At 39.0% G+C, this 25,464-nt stretch overlaps 3 protein-coding genes across 6 annotated transcripts; 2 read left to right on the top strand and 1 right to left on the bottom strand.

Moving 5' to 3' along the window:
• Positions 1-419: 419 nt before the first annotated feature.
• On the top strand, positions 420-8,243 carry Rn-tre (Related to the N terminus of tre oncogene). Of its 3 annotated transcripts, none has more exons than XM_076817979.1 (8): positions 420-540; positions 1,056-1,288; positions 1,621-1,944; positions 3,080-3,267; positions 3,342-3,502; positions 3,871-4,191; positions 4,303-4,441; positions 5,813-8,243. In XM_076817979.1, exons 2-8 carry the CDS (start codon positions 1,134-1,136, stop codon positions 6,238-6,240), a joined length of 1,716 nt encoding a protein of 571 aa, XP_076674094.1. In that variant the 5' UTR covers positions 420-540; positions 1,056-1,133; the 3' UTR covers positions 6,241-8,243. The 3 variants fall into 3 exon arrangements, with proteins under 3 accessions (XP_076674094.1, XP_076674084.1, XP_076674103.1); XM_076817969.1 differs by having other exon boundaries at positions 539-675; XM_076817988.1 differs by lacking the exon at positions 5,813-8,243 and having other exon boundaries at positions 539-675; positions 4,303-4,837.
• Positions 7,453-12,796, bottom strand: LOC143372141 (mitochondrial carrier homolog 2). The gene is made up of 7 exons (XM_076818088.1): positions 12,484-12,796; positions 12,319-12,403; positions 11,939-12,101; positions 11,729-11,869; positions 11,460-11,646; positions 11,331-11,398; positions 7,453-10,576 (listed from the first exon to the last, which is right to left on the bottom strand). Exons 1-7 carry the CDS (start codon positions 12,577-12,579, stop codon positions 10,378-10,380), a joined length of 939 nt encoding a protein of 312 aa, XP_076674203.1. The 5' UTR covers positions 12,580-12,796; the 3' UTR covers positions 7,453-10,377.
• A 2,013-nt stretch (positions 12,797-14,809) lies between these two features.
• Roq (RING finger and CCCH-type zinc finger domain-containing protein roquin) lies at positions 14,810-25,006 on the top strand. 2 transcript variants are annotated; one of them, XM_076817908.1, is made up of 16 exons: positions 14,810-14,972; positions 15,703-15,865; positions 16,144-16,351; positions 16,424-16,642; positions 16,727-16,902; positions 16,989-17,322; positions 17,398-17,638; positions 17,729-17,898; positions 18,283-18,545; positions 18,633-18,734; positions 18,812-19,023; positions 19,127-19,248; positions 19,332-19,473; positions 19,971-20,040; positions 20,124-20,315; positions 20,404-25,006. In XM_076817908.1, exons 2-16 carry the CDS (start codon positions 15,704-15,706, stop codon positions 20,521-20,523), a joined length of 2,733 nt encoding a protein of 910 aa, XP_076674023.1. In that variant the 5' UTR covers positions 14,810-14,972; position 15,703; the 3' UTR covers positions 20,524-25,006. The 2 variants fall into 2 exon arrangements, with proteins under 2 accessions (XP_076674023.1, XP_076674033.1); XM_076817918.1 differs by lacking the exon at positions 15,703-15,865 and having other exon boundaries at positions 14,814-14,972.
• The last annotated feature ends 458 nt before the right edge of the window (positions 25,007-25,464 follow it).

Raw genomic sequence — 25,464 nt, 5'->3', positions numbered from 1 at the left:
GAAACTCTCGGGCGTTTTGGGCGTAAGTAGAATTCGCCCTAAGTAGTATTTTCTACAAATGTTTATACGGCAATATCCCCCTGCCAATACGCCTTTGTCGCGATCACGTGACTCTGTTGACATCCCTCTATCTTTGACTCGAGTAGGTAATTTATGTCTGGCAAGATTTATGACTGCCTAGGCAAACTTGCGTTACTCTATCATTATTACTGCCTAGGTAAACTTGCATTACTCTATCCAACAGACCACAAAAAATAAGGTGAAAAAGTGTGACACAGCAATACGACGGACCCATTATTTTCCCGCCTTATCTTATAGTAAACTATATGAAACACAGATTGAACTGTTAAAATATTTATCTATTATGGGCGATGCCCACTAATAGCGAGTTTATTTATCCAGAAAAAAAACCCACTGGGCTGCAGATGGTACTTCCATTCCCTAGTGGTGATGAATATTAACTTCGATATGTTGGCAGCGCTGGTGCATATACGAAAGAGAATGGAAACATCCGAATCCGGCTTGAAGTTGCGTGCTCTGGTATGGTATGTGTAGATGTGAGTTTTGCTAAACGAGTGACTGTTACGAATGGATTTTCCCTGTAATATGAAACGACGGAAAGTAGTTAATTGCTAATCATGCGGTATCTGTAGTCGCGCAGTTCGATCCTTAGCGGTAAGATCAAGATCGTTTATCAGGGGCATCATATGACCCCACTGTATATAACCTTTCCTCTTGTCAATATGTATCGCGTTAACTTAAGAACGTCGCAAGTTTACAACGTAGATTTACCTACCTGCGTCTCGCGCGCGTACAGAAGAAAAAAAGAAAAAAAATCTAATCGTTATCTGGAGCTCGTATTGTAATGCGTATCTGCTCTATACTTTATCGCCTTTCGCGCCGGGAATAATAAGAAATTTTTGAATCCGATTTTATCAGTGGTGCGTGTTGATAACAGTTCGGTGTGCGCCTGTGTGTCAGATATTGGTCCTATTGTTCGGCACGGCCGAAATATACGAGGGGGAGGTTCGGTTTCATCGGCAGTATCGTTTCAGGTAACAGCCTAACGCAAATAGAATCTTCTTAACAAGACGGCATGTTTGTAAGAATCTGGTCGAGAATTCTCACGGGGGATGAATGAGGAAGAACTATTGAAACGGTCTGCCGCAGAGCGAGATAGAATATTTAGCTGCTACGACCGTGGTCGAGAGAATGGAGCGGAGATCGATCCATGGGAAGATCCTACCTACGAAGTGTACCACGCCACGGACAGATATGGATTCATACAGTAACTATAGTAGCAGTAACGTTTCTATTCTGGGGCACGAATGGTCGTTCCTCGCTTCTTTCTTGCGAAAGGCGAGAGCTAGTCAAACGCAAAGGGCGGGGTATCGTGTGTACGAAAGACGGAGCAATACAAAGTATCGACGCGTCGTTCTCGCTCGCTTTCGGTCTCTCTGACTCGCCCTCGTTCCATCTCGCTCTCGCCTTCGCAGGACAGGAGCGAGCCAGAAGTGGTGGGCACAGCGTCGACCTCCTAACGCGCGGGCCAAGCTCGGTTCTAGGCGAGGGAATACTGTATTACTTTGTTTATCGATACCTCAACGTTTGATGCTCCAGTGATAAACGTCTGCCACAAAAGCCGGACCAGAATGAAGTTAAGATTCACCGTGTGGAAATGGAGAGACTAAAGAAGTGGGAGAAAATGACGAAGCAATGGGACAGTTCCTCGACTAAAGAGAAGTTACGGCGTAGAGTATATAAAGGAATTCCTAATAGATTTCGCGGCCAAGTCTGGGCGCTGCTCCTGGGTATTAAAAATTTGAAGAGAGAACAAGCGGGTAAATACGACGAGATGTTGAAGCTCGCGCGTCAGTGGTCTACCGAGATACGGCAGATCGATGCTGATGTGGCTAGACAATACAGAGATCATATCAATTACAGGTATGTACAGTGGGTAAGAAAAGTATTGGCACACCCACTTTCCTTTAAATATCTTGATATATTTAAGTAATATATTAATACAAAATAGCTCCTTTAATGTCTTCTAGTATACAGAAGTAGTGTGTTTTTTCAGAACTCTGAATAATGTAATTTAAGCAAGTAAAGAAATAAAAAATAAAATTCGTTACTCAAAAAAGTATTGACACAGTTGCGACTATAATAGAAAGTCCACAATTACTTGTTTTTGTTTATCGTAAACACAATGGTAAGAGCACATACGTAAACACATTTTGTTTTAAGCATGACGCGCTTCGCTCAATTCGTCCAGTTAGTCTGTGCTTACACTTAGCAAAGAGACCATGGTTGCTAAGAAAAACGAATCGTCTACTTTCGTGCGATATGAAATTATTTTCCTGCGTAAACGTGGCGAGAGTTATCGGAAAATCGGAAAAGCGTTAAAGTTAAGTTTCTCTACAGTGAGACATGTGATAAAAAAAAGTATGAATATGAACGATCGGGGCGGCCGAAAGTATTAACAGTAAGAGAGCGACGACATATTATAAGAGAAGTCGTAAACACCCCGTTTGTTAGTGCTCAGAATTTGTCTGTCGATATTGCAACATCTTCGGGAAAGACAGTTACTGCTCAGACTATACGAAATGTTCTACACTCTGCTACAATTTACGGCAGAGCGGCGAGATAGAAGCCGTTCATAAATGATACTAATAGACGGAAATGGCTCGGCTTTGCTAAAGCGTATGTAAATAAGCCAGTGGAATTTTGGAAAAATGTTATATTCTCGGATGAGAGTAAATTCAACATTTTTGGCTCCGATGGGAAAAAGTTTGCGTGGAGGAGATCGAACACCGAACTGGAAAAACAGAATATGAATCGCGTAAATTACATTATTTAGAGTTCTGAAAAAATACATTACTTCTGTATGTTAAAAGACATTAAAGGACATATATTGTATGAATATATCATGATATTTAAAACAAAGCGGCTGTGCCAATACTTTTTTTACCCACTGTAAATAGAATTTAGAATTTCCTGCCAAGGTACTAAATGCTTTAAGACGTAGTAGAAACAGGTTTCATGTGCTCGAGACTTTAATCTTTCGTTTTCTGTTCGATAGAGAGAGGTATAGCATAAAACAACGATCTATGTTTTACGTCTTGGCTGCCTACAGCATGTATAATATGGAAGTGGGTTACTGTCAAGGAATGTCTGTATTAGCTGGACTACTTCTGCTGTATATGGACGAGGAAGACGCGTTTTGGGGTCTCTCCGTGTTACTTGCCGATAAAAAGTACACTATGCATGGTCAGAATTTGATTTATAAATTCTGCACTAGCAAAGCTTGATCCATGAATATAAATAGGTGTATCTCCTTTTAGGATTCTATGTTGACGGGTTCCCAAAATTAAATCGTTTCATAGAACACCATGATAAAATTATGAATAAATTTCTACCGAAGTTGAAACGGAAACTTGATAAGTGCGGCTGCGATTCTATTCTCTACGCGTTAAAATGGTTTTTCGTTGTTTTCCAAGAGAGGGTAAGTAAAATATTCATTTACCTGTTCTTTTATTAAAATTGTGTTGGAATTAAGGGGTCATTCTGGTAATCACGCCGAAAAATTCGGCAACATTCAGGCTTTTTTTCTCAGTGATTACAATGAATAACAATGTCAAACTTTTTTTTCAGTTATTAAGCTACTTGTAATGTATACGGAACGATTTTTTAAATACACTTTTAATTGTGTTTATTCAATGTTATCTTAAATTCAAAATCACTGAGAAAAACAAATTCAATGCGAAAAAAAAGCCTGAATGTTGCCGAATTTTGCGTGATCACCAGAATGACCCCTTAAGGGATAGTATCGAACAGATGCCATATTTAAGCGTAATAATTTATTTATGACAGACGCCTGTTAGTCTCGGCCTTCGAATTTGGGATGTATTTTTATTAGACGGTGATCGTGTTTTACCTGGCGTGGCATACACAATCATGAAAATGCATAAGCGTTTCCTTATGCCGATGGAAAGTCTAGACGAGTTCTGTAATTATTTGCAAATTAAGTTAGAGAAAGATTTCTGCTTCGATGATGATACGGTGATAAGTACTATGGAGCGTAGTATGGAAGAGTTGAAACGTGCTAAGCTAGATTACCCCGGCCCTCCCTTACCACACGAGTTACCACGAATTCCATTCGGCACATTCAAAGAGCCTTCGTTCGCAAGCAAGGTAATTGATACTTGGTCACGATCACTAAATACTTAACGCAAATAATATCTCGGCGATTTATGAATACAAGAAGATTGAATTACGATGCGTTTTACAATTCTGTGTGCTCAGGTTGGCAGGCGCACCGAGGAGTTTAGCGAGGCACAGCATGTAATGCGTGAATCCATAACGCAGCGCAGAGACCTGGTGCTCGTTGAGGACGATAGAGAAAGTACAACACCAGTCGAGCCAACTGGTTGTGGTCTTGGCGGTGAGTTACGATATAGTGAAAACATAGTACATGGTAATATAAATGCTTGCTTCCTGCATTGTGAACAAGAGAGTATCGTCAAGGACACGAAAACAGATAAAGATAGAGATTCAGAGATTGATATAATGATTGTATACAACACTAGGCTGTAAGATACTTTTAACCATAAGGCTCAGATACTAAAAACCGTTGTGCACAATATTGCTCAATTATCCGCAGAGGATTTTACAGAAATACTCTACAGAAGAGATTTAGAATTGAAGTATTATAATCGTTAGTATTATCGTAGAAAAAAATTTCACATACAGTGGTGGACGAAAGAAACTTTGCAACTTTTAAAATCGCATAACTCTTTTTAGAATTGGTCCAAACGACATGAGTTTTTTTTTAGAAGCTAGAAGGATTAGTTTGCCTAGTGACGTGTTTCGTCGTTTTGAAAAAAATGCAATCGGTCGGAATAGTAAAAAAAAAAAATAGTAAATGTCGTTTTTAAACTTCTTTTTGTGAGCCTGTAATGAAAATTAAAAAAAATCGCTGATTTCGGGAATTTCACGATTTTCGAACGTTATTCTCCGATCTTTAAGCGTTTACAGCTCAGAGCAACGTTAACCGATTTTGATGAAATTTTAGGCATGTATACAACTTACTTCGATCTACAAACGGGTTTTTTGAATTTTCATCACAGGCTCACAAAAAAAGTTTAAAAACCGACATTACTATTTTTTTTTGCTATTCCGACCAATTGCTTTTTTTTTTCAAAACGACGAAACACGTCACTTAGCAAACAAATCCTTCTAGCTTCTAAAAAAACTCATGTCGTTTGGACCAATTCTAAAAGAGTTATGCGATTTTAAAAGTTGTAAACTTTCTTTCGTCCGCCACTGTACTTAGCGTCGTTACAATGTAGTTGTAAATGCCTCTAAAATTGTATCAAAGATATCTCTCAATAACTTTAGTGTAACGCGGAGTAAAAGTAAGGGGTAATAGACTGTGATTATTCCATGAAATGTACACAGTATATTTAGCATATTTCATATAAAGAGGTACACGTGAGAAAAGCACGTACGAATCTCAAGGAATCGATAGGCAGTTATGCATGTTGTACGATATTTTTATTACGTTACATTGATATTAAATCGCAGAGAGTTAAGGGAAGTTTTCGTTGCCATTAATAGTTACGATGAAAATCATAGTGATATTATTTTCATGTAAGTGAAGCATTTAAACTGGTACGAGGGAAGCATGAGATGTTTGTGGATAGCGAGAGTTTTAAGTTGAATGTATTACACTTTCCCATGCGAAGCTATTCTGTCGACACATGTTTGCCCCGATGCCCTATTGTAGTATAATAAAAATTAAATATATGTGCAGGAAGCAAATTCTCATTTGATCCAAGTCTCGACGATGGGGCCTCTCCCAATGGCTCACGCCGGTCATTGGCAGACACATCTGTTACCTCGACAGCCGACCTTTCCGTATTTAGTTCGGCGACACGGTCACAGGCGTTAGACAATAGTCTCGATACTCAAAGTAATATCTCTAATGCCAGCTCTGGCAGTGGAGGCCTGCCCACGCCAAGAGCAACGCCTCATCAGCCAAGCCCAGACGTTGTACGAATTTATGTACCATACACCTCGCCTATGTCCGGCTCATACAAAGACGATCTTCCACGTACGCTTCCGCGGTCTTTAGAAACTAATAGAATCCGCATACGGATCGATCCCGATCAGACGCCGGTGGTGGAGAACCTCAAACCATTTTCATTAGAGAATCCAGAAGTTGAATTAGACTTGAAGTAAAAACCTGGTCGCACGATGAGCAGAAGAAAAAGAATGATTCATGACATTACAATTAGTATTAATCGCAGATTTAGATGGACGATGCTCTAAATCTACATTGTAATATACACAGAGGAGTAATAGCGAAGGTGGTGAACTACGATAGGTATGCCGAGAACCAATGTTCATTGAATTAGTGCGCGCCTACACACGATTGCCCTTCCCATGAAGTTTGGGGCTCGTGGAATCAAGGTAAACGCGACGTATCCTGGTGTCTCTTTTCCAAATACGAATCGGTGTATGTTACGTACACTAGGCACGAATCATTGTAGCTATTCGTGCCTATTGGGAATCACCGCAACACACTTTCGCTATGGCCTAATTTATGTTAGTAGTTAAACACACGAACAGTCTAAACGTACGCAATACAGAATTATAATTATCAGTCTATTATTTCTGAACAACGATCAAGTAGATTCAGTAATGAAATTGTGTCCATATAATTCTAAAGGCGACTGCTAATATCTGTTGCGCGTCAAATTATATTATACGAAAGAGCTGAACCTTCTAGAACAATAAGATGATGGAACTTTATGCAGAATGAAAACGAATTACATATTAATTGTAACACTTAGTCGAATGTCTCGGGGCATCAAAATTCTCAATCATTGCGCGAATATTAATACGTATGTAAGGCATTGCGAGCGGCGGCATAAGCTTCAAACGCGATGTATAGATAATTTCTGTAAAGTATGTGTTTCGTTTTAAATCTCCCCTCACCGACGAGCATTATAAAAGATATTTTCGAATATACTAAAAGTTGGCCATTACGCATAATATACAAACGTGAGTCAATTCTCCATAGTAAATATAATACGATAAACGATATTTTTCTTACAATATTATAAGCATATAGAATCCTTTGAATAGTCGTTATTATATTTTCACTATTGTGTACATTTCTCTGAAAATTCACTATCGCATTTGTCACGGAAGAGTATACATAAAGTTCCATACTCTAGAGATATTTAACGAGTAGATAACATCGCATCGCCGATATCTCCGATGAAAGAAAGAGGAAAGTTATTTTCAAATGGACTTATCGTTTAAGTGATTACGAATAGATGAAAATCAAAATACTATTGCTTTTGGTAATTAATAATGGCGCATTAAAAACTATTGTTTTATCATACAATCGTACAGCGTATAGGAATTCGCGTTATTTTTTCTCTCTCTCATAAAAAACGTTGAAAATTGTCATGGAATTCTCGGATGTTGCCAGTGAATTAGAATTCTTGTAGCCGATTGATTATTATGAGGAGATTTGAGTGCGTGGTTAATAGATGGTGTATTAATTCCTTGTTTTTGGGAACAATTATGAGTTGGCGACATAATTTAATACGACTTTGACAACACGATGGAACTTAAAAGGTTTTAGTTGGTAGATTATGATAAGATAGTGATCGTATCCTCCAAAAATTTACATTCTGTAAGTATATTAAGTACTATAACTGCCACAGTACTGTTTGTACTTTATTTATTTTAAGTTTCGTTTTCTTTTATAAGGATTTAATGACAGATATACTATTGTATATACATGGTATTTAAAACGGGGGTATCTTTCACTACGTAGTATTCGAAAGGGACTCTTGCACACGAGAATGCCTGGAAGATATTTGTCGGAATCATTGCCATGGAATGTGAATATTGAACGGCCTTCAAATAAGCTGCATATTTATTGTTTCGATGTACAAAAACGTGCTTTAGATAAACGTGACTAGGATCGAGACATGCTTCTTCATTCATTGGTTCTGTAAAACATTCCTGAATATACAGTATTCTTCGATGTACATAGAATATGAAACTTATGGCTATCGTCGTGATAACATGAACCTGACAGCAATCACTTGTTATATCTGATAGCGTAAGGTAATACTTGTTAAATAAATATTAAATGTTAACGGTTTGAATCTTTATTGCAATTGTAAAGAAGATCAAACGCATAGTGTATAGCTCTACGACAACCCTCTCCTGTAGTTGCGTAATATGAAATATCGAGGAATCCGAGATGTAATAGATGGATTAATGTTAGAAACGAGACACCGAAAGACATGGAATTGTATAGATACGAGGGAACCTCTCGTATATTGAACGAACCATAGAAATCTACCTTGAAAGGATACGTTCCTTAATTTTAAATTAAAGCAAGTATGTGTTAATTAATTGCTGCGTCTACTCGACCACTTTCGCATACGAGGATATAAGAATAAGTTACGGAATTTTGCCAATAAAATGGTCACCATGCTCCCACGTTCTTTATTAATTGACATTAGTCGCGAGAAGCGTGATGCCGGTAAATTGTGTATATACATCTAGATGTTTTCTATCGCATTTCATTGCCTTTACAAACTTCTCGTACCATGCGTCGTGTTATTTTCGAAGTTACTGTTTTATAAACGTGTACACTGAAACATTTGGAGCAAATAACTTTAATGGATAATAAGATCTGTATTACAAGTTAGCGTTCCACAGTTTCATTCACATGCAAACGAACAGGTAATGGGTCCGATCCCAGAAGTAACGCCTAATACGAAGGAAATGTAGGGGAGCTAAAAGTATCCCGTAATGCCCAAACTGCTATAGTTGTAGTACGTAAGATGTATCATGCTTATCAATTCGTTTTAGATCGTAGTACAATTATTTCATATCGCTACCAGCAGAAAATTGTAATGCTTCTGTTAAGCAAGGAATGAAGCGGCACCACATATATTTACATGTCTAGTACAAGGTTTGCTCATTTAAATGGACTCTCTTGAATCGGAGAAGCGAACATCGTTTTGTTCAGTATTCACATTTGTCTTGTCGCACTACATAGATAAATTGAAGTTCAAATACAACACCTGACGGAACACCTGTGTAATAATTCAGTTTGTAGCTCGAGTGGATATCGTTTTTTTTTTTTATACAATTATGGAAACCGCGATACAGTATATAGGCTTCTGTGTATTATTTATAGGATACTTAGGAAGACAGGTACAGTCTAATAATGAAATACTCATGTAACTTCTCGATGCCTGATGAACTATATTCTGAATTGATTGGAACCATCGAAATAATAAATAATAAAAAGTATGAATTAAATATTTGTTTCCTTTTAGAAATCTCATTCTTTATTGTCTGATATTAATGTAGGAGTTTATTTTCTTCCTCCTCTTGTATAAATTCAGTTTACACATTTTGCGATTAAGATTTCAGTCACGATTCCCTTTTCGGATTGAAACTCATTTTAAACTTACACCGTAAGAATTACAGAAACATTATCACAGATGTGTTTAACCATAACTTTATACAATTGCTTTATATATTTATAGTTGTAATTCATTAACAGATATTTCTCGCAGATGCATGCTCGATCGTATAACTCAATTTTTCTTGCATTCCATTTTTTTTCACATTCGTGTGTACAGATACATACACGATGGGTTTAAAGGCTTTCGCGTAATCCATGATACATAAAATGTGGGGAGATTTACAGGGCAGAGATTTCAACACCAATTTGTAAACTTTATACACGAGATATTGTTTCATATAATTCAATAATCCTTAAACAATCGTTATTAATAAAACTGAACGTATCAGTTTCCGTAAACATTAACTTTGCTATAAGAAAGAATTTAGGATAATCACTTCTTTTATTTCATCGTATCGTAAAACTATGCGATCAAAAATTTCAGTACAGTTTTTCCCTTTTCTTTTTAATCCTCAAGCAACAATTTAGACATACATACTACCCACGAGGAAGAGCGTGAATGATTAAAAATGATGATTGAAATGATAACGAACTGTACTTATATAAGTAATACTTGTACATGTACTAAAAGTTTGTGCATCTAACGCACTTTTATAATATATGCTGTAGTTGTACTGGTAAAAGAAAATTTTGTTCAGCGTCCGATATAAAATGCATTTCCCGACGAAACGTAATACCAAAAAAAAAAAGAAAGGAGTCTATAATCAATACACCAACGTTTGAGATTGACTTGAAAAGATATATAAATGCAACTTATATGCAGCGTTAGTAAATTTACAAGGCGAAAAGAATGTAGCACTGAATCGATTTTACTGTTGGTCTCTCGAATACAAACTAATGCGACATTATTACTGTGTTGTATTTAGTTGATGAAAATTCTCTTTGGTGATGGGTATCGGGTTCCCATTTATTACCACTTGCGGTCCTGTATAATAGCGCCATAGAAGGCTGTTTCCCCTCTTTAACTGGTTGGTGGCTGAAAGATGAGACCAGCAATCCAACCAACTATTATAAATTGGCATTTGTGGAGGAAGACCGGCTATTAACCTGAGTCAACGAAGAACATTAATACGATACTATTCAGATGTGTTGTAAACACTAGGGGGTGGCTTTTATTTACTCTTGGTAAAAAAAAATTTCAAAGATTTTCTTCGGAGCACCCTCCAGAATAGTTCCAAATAATTAAGAAAAAATCCGTGTAAAGTTTGAACTCGATCGGATAACGGGAAAGGGTGCCCCTGGGCCTTTAAACATTTAAATCATTATTTAACAGCTCACGAAGTAGAATTTATATAATATCCTTCAAGTTATTGATTTTTTTCGCATATTTTGGTATATGCCCCACCCTCTTAAATGTTTAAAAAATAGTCCTCGAAAATAAAAATTCCATTTCTTGTTCGCCTTCATAAATAAAAAGTGTTCTAGAAGCATTTAAACTTTCAAAATTTGAGGGAAAAAAGTTTTTTGAACTTTTTTCGAAAACCGTTTCCCGCACGAGAAAAAGTAATACAACATAAAAGATGCTCCGTGTCCAGATCTACAACTTTTGTTTTACATATTTTTTTATGTAATCAATAACTTGGAGGATATTATATAAAATCTACTTCGCGAGCTGTTAAATAATGATTTAAATGTTTAAGGGCCCAGGGGCACCCTTTCCCGTTATCCAATCGAGTTCAAACTTTACACGGATTTTTTCTTAATTATTTGGAACTATTCTGGAGGGTGCCCCGAAGAAAATTCAAAAGTCGAAAATAAGAGCCACCCTAATAAACACGAGCGACGTCTTAGATCGGCTTACCCGCAATCGTTAACAGCCATACAATGTGATACCACCAGAAATGGATATGTAATCGTCGCCGCTATAAACTGCAAAAGTATCAAAGTTATTAATTTCGGAACAACGTGCGCAAGCAATTAGGCGACTTACGTTCATGGTAGACGCAGCGTACGGCTTTAATTCACGGTCGCTTATAACGTACTTATCAATAACATAAGTAGAAGAACTGACTAGCACTGATACAGCGGCGTGTCCGATAAGGCGAGGCACTATTCCTGCATAGTATCCCTTAATTCCATTCTCTCTATACACCTCCACAAACGACCTGAACAGTCCGCTATCGATGGATGAAAGAAAGGAAACCGCTATAGAAACAATAGGAAACACACTCGTCTCGTCTTGTTTAATCAACGATATACTTGTATTTCGTTTCCCCGCCAACGAATTGTGCCATCATCCTCAACGCGATAACATCCAAAGGGTGGCTAACTATAATGGCGATCATTTTACTAACAAGATCTCGTAAGAACTCGTACACCCCTCTCTTCTTAGGCCTCTGACTGCAAGAAACAAACTTTTAGTTTTCGGACCTCCATTGTCGTACCCTGGCCGCGCACGAGCACGCTTACCTGACTTTACGGTCGTTCTCCTCGTTCTCGAATCGCTCAACGATAAGTTCGATACATTTAGAGGTTCTCTTAAAAGCTACATTGCTTACGGTATAGGCACACAATTTTGGGATGAGGCCACGGTAGCAGCCGGAAATTCCATCTACGCTTTTTATGTATCTAACTGTAAAGCAGGGAGGGGAGAGAAATATTTTGCATTGATTAGGATGAGAATTACAATGTGGCGTGCGTTAAGTATTCCTGAAACGAGTGGAATCGAAAGGTAAACAAAGAAAAAAAACGGAAGAAATTAGGTAGACTCGTTGAGTATCGGTATTATTTGTTGAGAATGATTAGAGAATGCTACAAGGGATGCTGATCCTGCGAAGGAAGTTACTTACCGTACTGGAAAACATTAGGCAACGATAAAGCCGGTCGGTTAAATATAGTAGTTGTTCGTCGGGGTGGAATCGGTTCGTACCCGATCTGTTGCGTTATAAATAAAAATTATAAGCTTCCGCTGAACTCTCATCGGCCAGGCAATTTATCGACTGTGCATATTTTACCTGTATCAAAACTTTGGCGTACTCGATCGGATGCGAGACACCATTTATTATCATAGGAACCGCGATATCGTACAGTTCCTGTGTCAACGGCAACATGTTTAATTAGGATCTCTCGCCGCCCAAATAGCAATATCTCTCCGGTATTCTATATTCAACGAGTTCGAGTAAAGAAGAATATTAATTAAGCCTCAGTCGGTGCGGTCGGGGCTTACACGGTCCATCCGCGAGCAGAATGCATGTCCACCTACGCTTTTTGCATTTAGAAATTCAGCGACAGCAAGGCTATCGTTCCTGGCAGTTTGCAGGCAGTGAACTGAGCTGAACTGAGCGAAAGAAATCATACATTCGCGATTCGGATAGATGCGAAACTCGAGTACAATAATCGTTAAGGAGGTTTCGATACCTCACTTGCGGGGCAGGAGGCGAGAGGGGTAAGTTATTGCGTGCCACGCGAATATAGTCTCAGAAATGTATATAATCGATAGGTAAGTCAGGAGGGAAATTTGAAAGCCGATGTTGCGTATGATTGAGAAAGTAATATTAAGGATGCGCGATGCGGGTGGCATACGTGGGAAAGATCTTGGGCAGAGTTCGAAAACAGGAAGAGGACACCAATTAATAGACTCCGAAACGAATTGCGAGTTTCTTCTAAGTCACGTAATCTCTTGAGAAGGAAGGCCTTGTCCTTTGTTAGTCTTTAGGAGTGTCGATTGACTCCAGAAGTGTTGGCGACGCTAAGGAAGTCATAAATTTCCTTCAAGGGTTGTTCTCTCGATCCTCGGAGCAGAGCCTATTTTCTCTTCCCACGTGGGCACCCCGTCGTGTAACGGAAAAGCGCGCTTCCACAGAGTTCCCACCACCACCCGGAATTAGAAGGAAAGATGGACGTCGATTCGCGGGGGCGAACGGACAACCGCGGGATAACCTACCGCTTGAATTGGCGCATCCTTCGTCCTGATTGGCGATCTCTTGAAAACTTATTAAGAATATATTGAAGTTTTACCATTGAACAATTTACATTTCATTTAAAACACCCGCACATTTTGCGAGCAGAGTGCTCCATCACTCCACGGGCACCAACCCGCGTTCTCTTCCTAAAATCACCGCCAAAGTACGCAACAAAGCCTATGCTTATACATGGGAGCTCTGCAGTGATACCAATCTTAGATAAAAAAAAAATATGTAGACAAAAATGTTATTTGCATGTCTATTCCTAATAAAATTATTACTAAATATTTTGTTTTGGAATTCAATTAAACGCAAAGTATGTTTAATGCAGCCAGAAACAAAATATTTTCATTAAAAGTAGCGTAAAATATGTGAGTGAAATGCGACAACAAATTACTAAATACATGTTTACAGCTTGGTAGTGTTTTTACCAATTTTTACTGCGTGCTTTGCGCAAGTATACATTGTATAGATGACTACCCGGCGTACAGCGTTGCCACGTTTCAAACAGTTCCTTCAGGCAGTTCCAAAAATACGAGCACATTGCTGTCTATTTATTCAATTATCTAATAAATCGGTACGGTCCATGTCCGATTTTCTTTTTTAGAATTTCACAGGAATATTTAAGCTTTTCATTGCAACATTTTTTAGAACTTTCTCATCATTTTTAAGGTCTCTGTGTAATATTTTATAGAAATTTTATCGCTTCTCTCATAACAGCCTGTGTATAAGAGCGCAATTTTGATTTCAATTTTTTCAAAAACCATGTGGTCAATCGACTTGAAATTTTTACACAATGCGGACTACACTTTGAACATTAATTTAAAACACTTTTCAAAGATTTCTCATCATTTTTGCTCCGGTATCGAACCTCCTTAAGAGGCGGGCGCATCAATAGCGACTGGTGTAATGAAAGGTAAGTAAATAATAGCGCGCATACGAATTCCTTCGAGCAATATTATTGAGAAATTATGAATGAGTATTTAATGATCGATAAACAGAATTCTTTAAGCACATCGTTAGGATTTTTCATTGAATTATCTCGAAGATCTAGAATCACACTAGTGATCCTCTAGGGAGTGATCGGTATAACCGCCGCCATTTTGGAGCAAAACCGGAAATAACATAACCTAAATATTTATCTATCTCTTTCTATCAGTATTTCTCTCCCTCTCTTTCTGTCTGTTTCTATCAGTATTTCTGTCCCTTTCTTTTTTTACAGTTTCTTTCTCTGTCTACTTCCACTTTTGCTAAAAAATCGCGGCAACCAATCAGCGACGATACACGTTGTTCCGATCACTGCCTAGAGGATCACTAGTGAATCACACCTATTCCCAGCGCTCCCTGCCGAGGGAAGCTGGAGAATCATTTTTCTAGATTGTTTTCGTCATGGGTGCTGGCGAGGTAAAAAAGTATACGCGAAGAATATTCGTGCCGAGCTCATCTTACTATTTGTGATTCATCTGTTCTCGCTTCGATGGCAGAACTATGTGCGAAGTAACCGAGTAGTTAATGTGATGTTTTGTGAGGGCAATAACGAGGTGAGTTCTCGATTATCCGTCTTATTAAACGGGATTAGATCGCCCGGACATTTCCCCTCGTGGCAAAAGCAGATGCCGTCTCCTCCTTTCCGTCTTTCTTCCTTTCATTTCCCTCGGCTCCTGTATGTAGAGCAAACGTTAGTACGACGGGCACGAGAGCAGCGACGACAGCGATTAAAAAATTCGGATGCAGTCGCGCGATCGGGAATTTCGCACACCCTCGATCTTTCCTACGCATTCCTGTTGGTAACGAGGGTGCGATACCTTTAAACGGGAGGATCGGGGTGGGACCACTAATCGTCGCGTGGAAAACAGTTGATGAGCAAACGTTACTGTTTCGAACAGGTTTATATCTATAGATAAATGTTTTGCAATCGGAACGAAGCCTCCTTTCCATTCGTTCCCAGCCCTGTGAACCTGCGAACCGATCGAATCCGGGGTAATACTCGTTTAAATCCTGTATCCGGGCTATTTTCGATTTTGTTGCGCGATGTGTTGTGCCGAGTCGTAATAACGCGATGCACGTCTCCGATGTTTGGGTGAATGCACGACGGGCCTTAGACCAACATAAATGAAAGACTCCGTGCAACGTAGGTCCAATGTTTTCCTATTAAACAGCACGCTCCGCGGAATTCTGACGAGCGAACGGTGTAACGTTGCGGGGGTGGGGGGTGGGGGGAACTGTGAAACGGGGAGGTTGGAGTAATGCTTCTATGTGATTGTGTTTTAGAATGCCAATACAGGCACCGCAGTGGACTGAATTTCTTTCTTGTCCAATTTGCTGTCATGACTTCGACGTGGCCATACGTGGCCCGATATCGTTAGGATGTGGACATACTATATGTCGTACGTGCCTTGCAAATTTACACCGTAAACAATGCCCTTTCGATCAGGTACGAGGTTGTTAATGCTCTTCGAGAGCGTTTCTATGCTTATGCGCTGCGGGATACGTTTATTTAGATCCATTCGATCTATACCTATTAAGAGAGTTTCCAGTTATGTACCTTTTCGCTTGTGCGTGCACAAGAATTTCTATTTAGAGACGTCGACGGCGAATGCATTGATTCTGTGTGCGAAGAGATTTCGTAGCCTTCGCTTTGTAGAATGTATCGTGTATCAGAGGAGTATGCTTCGAGGAGAACTGTAATTCGCTACGAACTTTGTTTTTCAGAGCATTATCAATACAGAAATCGAAAGATTGCCAGTAAACGAAGCTCTTCTACAACTAGTAGGAAATCCCGTTCCCACAAATGTTGCAACATCTTATCAGAAGTTACTACCACCCGAAGAGCATTCTAATTATTTGGTTGCTAAACGTTGCATTGAGGAACTTGCTTTATATCTCAAACCATGTCAGGCAAATCCTACTTTGTCCACAGGTAATTTCGCTTAGCACTCGCCACTGCGATTCGATATCGTCTAATCCGACACTGTTTCTGTGAATACAACAGGTATGGGACTCGTGTCTCGGCCGATGCAGAGGAAATTGGTAACTCTCGTGGGTTGCCAGTTGGTTGAGCCGGAAGGAAGAGCGCGCGCCGTGAGAGCGGCTAGGAGTTTGGGGGAACGATCGGTTACGGAATTGATACTTCAACATCAAAATCCGCAGCAACTCAGTGCTAATTTATGGGCCGCTGTACGTGCTCGTGGCTGTCAATTTCTTGGACCAGGTATGCTGTAATAAAGTGGCTTATTGAAACAAGGGAATTTGTGTAATTAGTATGCTTGAACTACATTTTCCTGTCCACCTGTAGCGATGCAAGAAGAAGTACTGAAGCTCGTTCTATTGGCTTTGGAGGATGGATCGGCTCTATCTAGAAAAGTGTTAGTTATGTTTGTAGTTCAGCGTTTAGAATCACATTTTCCTCAAGCATCCAAGACGAGTATAGGTCATGTTGTACAATTGTTATATAGAGCGAGTTGTTTCAAGGTAATATATATATTTTGGTTTGTTTGTAATTATCGCTGGCTGTTAAAAGGCGATTTAAACAACTTTCAATTGTAATATTCAATTAGGTATCTAAACGAGAAGGAGATTCATCATTGATGCAACTGAAAGAAGAATTCAGGACGTACGAAGCTTTAAGGAGGGAGCACGATGCTCAAATAGTGCAGATTGCAACTGAAGCCGGCTTAAGAATAGCACCCGATCAGTGGTCGGCGTTGTTGTATGGAGATACGAGCCATAAATCTCACATGCAAAGCATTATAGACAAACTCCAGACTCCGCAATCTTTTGCTCAAAGCGTGGAAGAGCTGGTCATTGCTCTTCAACGTACTCCCGATCCTGGACAATTGAGCAGTCTAAGACCGCAACTAGAGTTGTTAGCTGCGATAGATCCCAGCCCAGGTGTGTATTCTTATAGAAAAGTTACGTTAAATAAATCAGATACTTGGGATTCTCATTACGTCATCTTTATTCCAGAAACAGAACCTCCTACGTTAGCAGAGTGTCGGGCGGCGTTAGAAGCAGTTAGAACAGTAGTCACAGCATTAGTAGAGTTCATTCAGCAGCATGGTAATCGAAAGACACAAGACGGTACACACAACGTAGGCCCAGGACAACCGAAATATAAAGTGAGCATGTGCCGAGATCTTGCTCTTAGAGGATCTTGTCCTAGATCTACTAGTTGTACATTTGCTCACAGTGATATGGAACTGGATAAGTAAGTATGGCCGTATGCACCGTTTAAAAATGAGAATCTATATCAAGCTTATGTGTGTAACGTTCGAAAGATGTAACGTTTGTTTATCAGATACAGATCGAAAAATCGGAAGTTAAGCATCAGGTCAAATTTACCAATAACCAACAATTCGGATGCAAAGACGGACAAATCGGTGACTGGATCGAACAATAAGACGTTCAAGCAGAACGAAGATTTAGCTTATCATTCCATAAAGTCACATGATAATACGCATAGGGAAAGTAAGTATACGTGTTAAGTAGGGATGGGTTTCTCAAAGCGTTGAAACCTGTAAACCCAAACAAGTTTCGAGAATTCGAAACTTTGCACTTTATTCGGGATTCAAGAATTCGAAACTTTGCACTTTATTCGGGATTCGAGAATTCGAAACTTTGCACTTTATTCGAAACTCTCGAAACCCAGATAAAAAAGTATAAAATGCCTCGAGAATTTGTATATTGTTACATTTTTGTTTGTTCTGTTTTTAAAGCAAGATATTCCGTTTACAAAACAGAATCAGCGCTTCAAGTTTCGAGAATTTAAAAATTAGGTTCGAACCCACCCCTACTATAAAGTGAATTCTGCCCAAAATCGACAAGAATAAATGTCAGACGCACCATTTTCAGATTTCAATTCTATAAATAAAGTGAATCCGATGCAACACCACACTCCAACGAACGAGAACAACTTCGTTGGGTCGCTGACGAATTATATGCTACCATCCCCGCAAGGGATTTCGCCCATGATACCCCCTAAAAACATGGATATGTACTGCTCCCACTACATAATGCCCAACGCACCCATCGATTACCCGGCACCTAATTTCAGTATGTGGGAATCGTCGCAAGTTTCGACCAACGTAACGAATGGGATTTCTAACACTAAAAAGGTAATATAAATCCACCATTCGTATACAGTAATAAATATTACACCCACGTGCATATTAAACCGTCCTTACGCCTATACGTTAAATCAGAGGACAGTGGCCAAAACATTGGCGATGTTGCTGCAACGCAGGATGGAAATTTTAAATCAGTTGGAAACGATTGTCAACAAGCAAGTGCCGCAGATAAAAACGGTACGACCGATCGTTTATTAAAAATAGTTTTCCGCTTCCCTCGTGCTCTTCATTATCGGCTTTTATTTTGTTTACAGAATTACGACGTACAAGGAGACACACTATCGTCAAATTTTTCCATCTGGACGAACACACCCAACAATCCCATGGTTCCTCCGTCGAATATAAACTGCAACAACAACTTCCGATGCGCAGACCCGATTCTATTCGACGACGAGTTCGTGCCATTCGACGCATCGTCCAGCAGTAAATACGGGCCGATCTCCAAGTTATCCAAGAACTTGATGAGGTAACGATACTTTTCAGAGAAAGTAATTGTAGACGAATTGTGGAGCGTGGGAAATTTAAGTTCAACGCGAATGCGATGTCAAATGCAACTACGATGACTCTAGGTCTGGCAATGGTATACAACCAGCCAACTTCTACGGCGAGGGAGGTGCACCACCAACGATATCCGCCTTTCGACCGATGCCAACAGCGAATTCTATCGCATCTTGGTATTATGGTAATCAACGTATGTACAGTGCAATGCGAATAGAGCAATTGGGAATGAAGAAATTCTAGAACGATTTATAAGTGTGTACTTGGATATTACAGCTTACGCTACGATCGGCGCGAACGGTGGCGTGCAATCTATTAACAGTCCTGGCTTTGGAGAGAATTACATCACCTTTGGTCGCAATATGTCCGAATCGTCAACTCCCACGCAACTTTCGCGATCAGAGTGCATGTCGAAAGAGTAAGTCGATCTCCTGATATTAGAATATTCCAAGGTCCGAATATACGATGAGATTTTACGCGAGACTTGTCTATCATGAGACAAAAATCTCAGCAACAACTAAATGTAAATAATGGGAATAGTGGCGAGAGATGAGATTTTTGAAAATATATCGTGAAATTTGTCTAATTTCATGAAACCAGAGTTGGGCATTATCCAAATAAAAAATTATTTAAATAATTATGGATCAAATAAAAGTTACTTTAACTTCAGATTATTTGACGAATGAAGTTAATTTCTTCATTCAACAATATTTTTTTAACTTTTATTCGTTATTCGAAATTTGTATTTAATTAAAATTTTCCCCCATCTTTGCACGAAACACATGACGAAATAATTAAAAAAATAATGAAACAATTGTCTCGTGAGATTAAAGTCAGATATTTTCTCCTCATCGTGGATTTGTACCTTAACGTTAATTACACGAAATATCTCACCACGATATAAACCATTCCCAGTTTAATTCTCGAGTCGCAGAAAGTGAAGCAGCAGTTGAAACACTTGGAAAAGAAGATAAACGACTTGAAGGTACTTTTAAACTGTAATTTGCAATGCTGTAAGAGATCTCGCGTGAATGTAGTAATAGTGAAGTGCGAAACGAAATTGTCCAGCTTGCCACGCAGGGAGCTACGTTTTCAGCGGGAGAAAGGCTGGCGCAAGAGTTGCAGATGATTGAAGCTGGCATAAGGGAAAAGGAGAAGGACGTGCGAAATTGGAGCCCGTACGGCACTGTGCCGTGGATTCAGTCGCCCAATAACATGCTTAGCACGCAGAATTTCAATCAGGATTATAAATCTGAAGAGGTGAGGCGCACCGTTGTCGCATTAGTAAACCTTCTGACCGTTATAAAAATTATCTATGAAGTTACTTCATTGTCGATCGGTCGCTTAGGAGGACACGTACGAGGCGGGCATCGCGAACGACATGCGGGAATTGGAACTGCGATGGGAATTCGAGCTGCAGGAACAAGAGAAACACTGGTCGAGCGAAGAGGACAATTCTAAAAAATAATAGTAAGGGATAATCTTACTAAAACCGCTTACTTCTTAGATCTGACCACTATTCGTTTGACGAGGGAACATGCTCTTCTTTCTGACATGTGCAAATAATTCTTTGTGCGAACTTCCATGCATCGGGCATGCCTAAACTTTCCAATGGAATGACTGAAAGTAAATAGAATTTCTACTGTTTGCGTAAGGAGAATACTAATGCTCTCCCAAAGCAGAATCAAAAAGAAACCAAGACGCCGGACGACGATACCTCGACGCACTATCGGTAGATAGAGGAATAATATCATCCCCTTCTTTTTCAACGCCCGAAATTGTTGGTGTGGCGTAACGCGAACTGGGGCACGCCACTTTCCCGCGTTACTATGCCTTTGATAAGTCTCTGCTGGCACGTAACGTTTCTTCTCCGATCACGAAATTCGGGTTCCTCCGGTAATTCTCATCGACGCGTATATAAGCTAGCTATAAATATGTGATATCTCCAGAAAACACATTTGTCGGACACGCGAAATCCTTGGTGATAGTGGCTCTTATTTAGTTATTGCAGGAAGCCCCCATCCATTTCATTTTTACTAGCCGCAGTAAGAGTTTATTATAGAGATCGATGTATTCTAAGGAGCGCGAGAGGTAGCCGCCGCATTGGAATTCAAATTTATAGAACTGGCGAGGGGAGGGGGTTGATCGGCGCGCTTCCCCATTATGGGTACCATTGTGGGAAGTGGCAGAGGGTGGACATTCGTTGACAAGACAGATCGAACAGACGACGAGAGCAGATTTGTTAAAATTTAACAGAAATTAATGTCAGTGTTTTATAAACATGACAGGATGTAGTATATTTTGTTTATATGTTTGCACAATGAAGCAAAGGATATTATATTAACTGGTACATTCGGAAAGAATGCTATTTAACCTGCAACGAGGTTACACGATAAAAATATACGAATATACATATATAGATGTTGTGCATACACAAAAAATTAACATATTCTGTTGAAGTTTCTGCGTAATTAAGATATATATTGCCTCCGATTAAGATTTATATATATCTTAATTATATATATATATATGTACATGATAATTGGTCTCATTTTTTAGCCGATAAAACAAAATTTTTAAGGACCTGTAGCTTTCATACTGCATTTCGTTTCACGGTTTCTTTTCGTATCGGGGAAATGGGATTTTTATTTCGAGTTGCTTTCCCCCCGCGGGGGAAAATAATTGACTGCTGTCCTGGAAAATTCACGCGGCTTGTGCGAGATCGGTGTATTAATTAGAGCACGAGGATCAAGAGGCTTATCTTTATTACGCACCGTGATTTTCCTTTTGCGAAGTCGACAAATAAATGACCTACTTAGATGAACGATTCACGCTAAAGGAGCCTCCGGTTTTGTATTTCGAGTACAAAAGCGACGGCGCAGTTTCGAACACTTCGGAGAGACTGAAAACGCGTAAAGTAAGGGAAGATTTCGTAGCGCATATAAGATTTCCTTTCGTTTCGGCAGTGTGTAGTGGAAAAATTAACTATAGATTCCATTTGTGCCTGGTAAAAAAAAAAACTAACACTATTGCATTTTATTTGCTATTTCTAATCGACTCATTTGGGTCAGTGATTTTCAAACCGCCTGCGGTCTTTCATGTAAATGTTTAAAAAAAATATTGATCCTTTTTTTTTCTATGAAGAGAAAATTCTTGCGCGTCGTATACATAGTGCAAAACGTAGAAGGAGCAGGCTTTCTGTAAATCTAGTGACTATTTTCTTTCCTTTCCACGTAAATCCGTTGCGTTCACGAACGCGGGGTGTGTTCGAGAGTCACTGGCTTGAAAGTCTTCTTTTTTTATTGAAGAGCGAAAGAAATGATACGAACAGACTGCTAAGCAAGCTGCAGCTCTCACGTTTTGTAAAGATGTTCGATTTACGGACTTAAGAGAAACCGAAAACAGTCACATTGGCTTCCTCTTAACTATCACTTTAATTTCTTATTGTGAACGAGGTTTAATTTATACTTGTATTATTGGCATAGCGTTCTGTTCTTATTTTCGTATTATAAAGAAGAAATAATGTTAACGTTACGCGGAGCGAAGAATGTAACGAGACCTGTACTTGATTCAACTGATAAGAAGTTAACGTTCTTAATTTTTTTTTTTCTTCTCTCGCATTCGACGTAAGCATCTGTGTTATTTGAAAAACTCTTGTTCCTTTATCGACAAATTGTCTCTGGCTTGTTTCCATCCCGATGGTAAATTCAGGGACGCGACCGCAAAATTTCTGTCCAACCGAATACGTTAATCAAGTTGCAACTTCTTCGTAGCATAGTGGTTTACGCATTGCAATAGCTTTTTGGTTCTTCTATTTTTTATGAAATAATATATAGCATAAATATTAATGATTCCAGTTTTAGTGGAAGTGACATTATATTATAGACTTTTATGAAATGTAGAGATCAAAGGAAGTTGATCTTTCTATCTTTCTCATTAAAACGATATTGTTTTTACCTTGCTACGCAGAACTAGGTATGTTCGAGTAGAGAGTTTCTTTCGACCTGAGATGTGCCTTTTAAATCATGCAGCGACGCAAAGGCTAAGAGGGACATTTTTACAGTGGCACACCTATGTTTATTTCAGTATTTCTCGAGTTCTGCGACACGAGGCACATTTGCTCTGAAACCCGGAAAGAAATGTAATCTCAGAACATAACTAGCGTCTTATGGAAATTACGAACAATGGTGCAATTTTATTTGTTTTACTATTTACCAACAGAATTTTCTTTCGTTTGTAATGGAACATCATGAAAATGTAAAGCAAATACATGCGTGAAAGTTCTGAGGAAAATTAGTTTGTTCTACTCCAGTGTATGGGAATTGTGCTTCTTAAATTCAAAGTGCGATCGCGTTACTTCCAAGCGAACATATTCGTACGCCGATGGTTCGACTCGCAATACGTATGGGAAGGAAGCGTTTCCCATTGCAGATTCAAAGGTACGCCAAGCGCGTACGCTAAATCATTTGTCCTACATTGGAGATAACATCGGTGTTAATTATGTCTAGTTTCAAAAGTATATTTATGTATTTTGAGAAGTATGTTAGAAACTTTATTTATTTTGTTAATGGTTTCGCAGATAAAACTATAAAGACTTTAAAATTTACGTAGTACAAATTTTCTATTGCGATTAAGAGGATTTAATTTGCAATCACTGTACACTCGTAAGATTATATCTCATCATCACGAACACTATTGGCCATGATACTGAAGAGAATGTGCGACAATATTGCAGAAAGGGGCCACTTTTTAATTTCGCATCTCGAATACGATAGTAACGACACGTAAAGAAAAGAGAATCGATGTACTTTTTACATTTAAAATAGTCCTTGCACTTCGAATACCCTCGAGACGATGTTTCTTTATACCCACATGATTGCAAATCAAACTCCAATGGTTTTACAAGTTCACCGACGATTGCCATTTCTACACGTCAGACTGTATTAAAATTCCTCGGAATAAGAATTACATGTGGCGCGTATCTCACACATACTTTCCGTTCTACTTACGTTAAAGGGCATTTTAGTCTGAGCACAAGGTCGAACATGGAAGATCGAACGTTCCTTTCTGTAAATGAATACCGTCTTCACAGTTTGTTCAGATACGAAGTATATAATATTTATAAAATCATCGACTCCGCAAGCTTCTGTTTCTAAATTGCTCCTCACATTTCGGGGGCAGTTCCTTTACACCGACGATCGAAGGCCTGCGTGTCGGACACTACGTCGTTTAAAGGAATTATAACATTCGTTTATCAGATGTTGCCCCCACAACATTTTTGTTTTTATTCATAGTACGATTCGTTAATAAATGTAGAGTAAAACAAAAAAAAAAGTGAAGAGGGCTGTGTACACTGGGAAGTAATAAGCGCAACAAATACTGTTTGTGCAGCTTCGGATTAATTGCATGTTAAACATGTCACTATGTGTATAATAATACACGTGTACCTATGTTAATGGTATGAAGCAACATACAATCTATATTAACGTTCTTTGTTTGAACATACAAAAAAAACCAATAATAATTATATACATATCGGTATATAATGCATATAGTCAGCGAGCACTTGGCACTTAACAGTACGAATGGTACTTCTGCGACACTTACGTTAAATTAATTCCTCGATTATAAGATTTTTTGTTATATTAGCCGTAAACGTAACGAGCAATGCAACGCCGCGTACACGCTGTACTCTATAAGTCATTGGAAACGTTTGTGCGAGGTAGTACGAGAAATCCCACGACACGGTGTTCGTTTCGCTGGCACTCTGAAAAGAAAAATTGTATTCGCCGTATCTAAATACTGTCATATGTTCCACGTTGCCCGTTACGTTTAGTGTAATTGTTAGTCTGACATTTTTAATGTATTTTTCTAAAATAAATAACTGTGGAAAAAGCCGCATTGTAACGTAAACATGTGTGGTACGTTCGCAATAAAACTTGCTATCCCGACTTCGTTCACCATTCATCGAAGCATATACACTCTATGCCGAGCACGTTAGCAATCTGCTCTATATACACCGCCACGCCGTTACAATTGTAGGTTGAATTCTGCGTAAACATTCGACTCCCCTTGTATACAGAATAGTTGAAGGAAGATTGATGATACATTCTCTTCCGTTGATTCTTCCTTTCTCGTTGCACGCGAGCACAAGATAGAAAACGCGGGATCCGAGGTAACGAATGCTTCGACAATAGAGAGACACTTGATCGGAAGTATGTAATGTTGCATCGAGGCTTAAAGCTCTTCGAACATTTTGTATTACTATCAGAATATTCACGAAAGTTAAATGTATTTTCTAATGAATGTATTGTAAGTGAAAGTGTAATATATTTATCTATTCAATGAGAATCATCTAATTCATTATCGACAGTGTGGTTCCTAAGTGTCGCCATTAATAGCGACGGAT

This window comes from Andrena cerasifolii, chromosome 1, assembly GCF_050908995.1.
Source record: "Andrena cerasifolii isolate SP2316 chromosome 1, iyAndCera1_principal, whole genome shotgun sequence".
In the NCBI taxonomy this organism is placed as follows: Eukaryota; Metazoa; Arthropoda; class Insecta; order Hymenoptera; family Andrenidae; genus Andrena; species Andrena cerasifolii.
The sequence above is the reverse complement of the archived record's forward strand: the minus strand, read 5'-3'. Positions and strand labels throughout refer to the sequence as shown.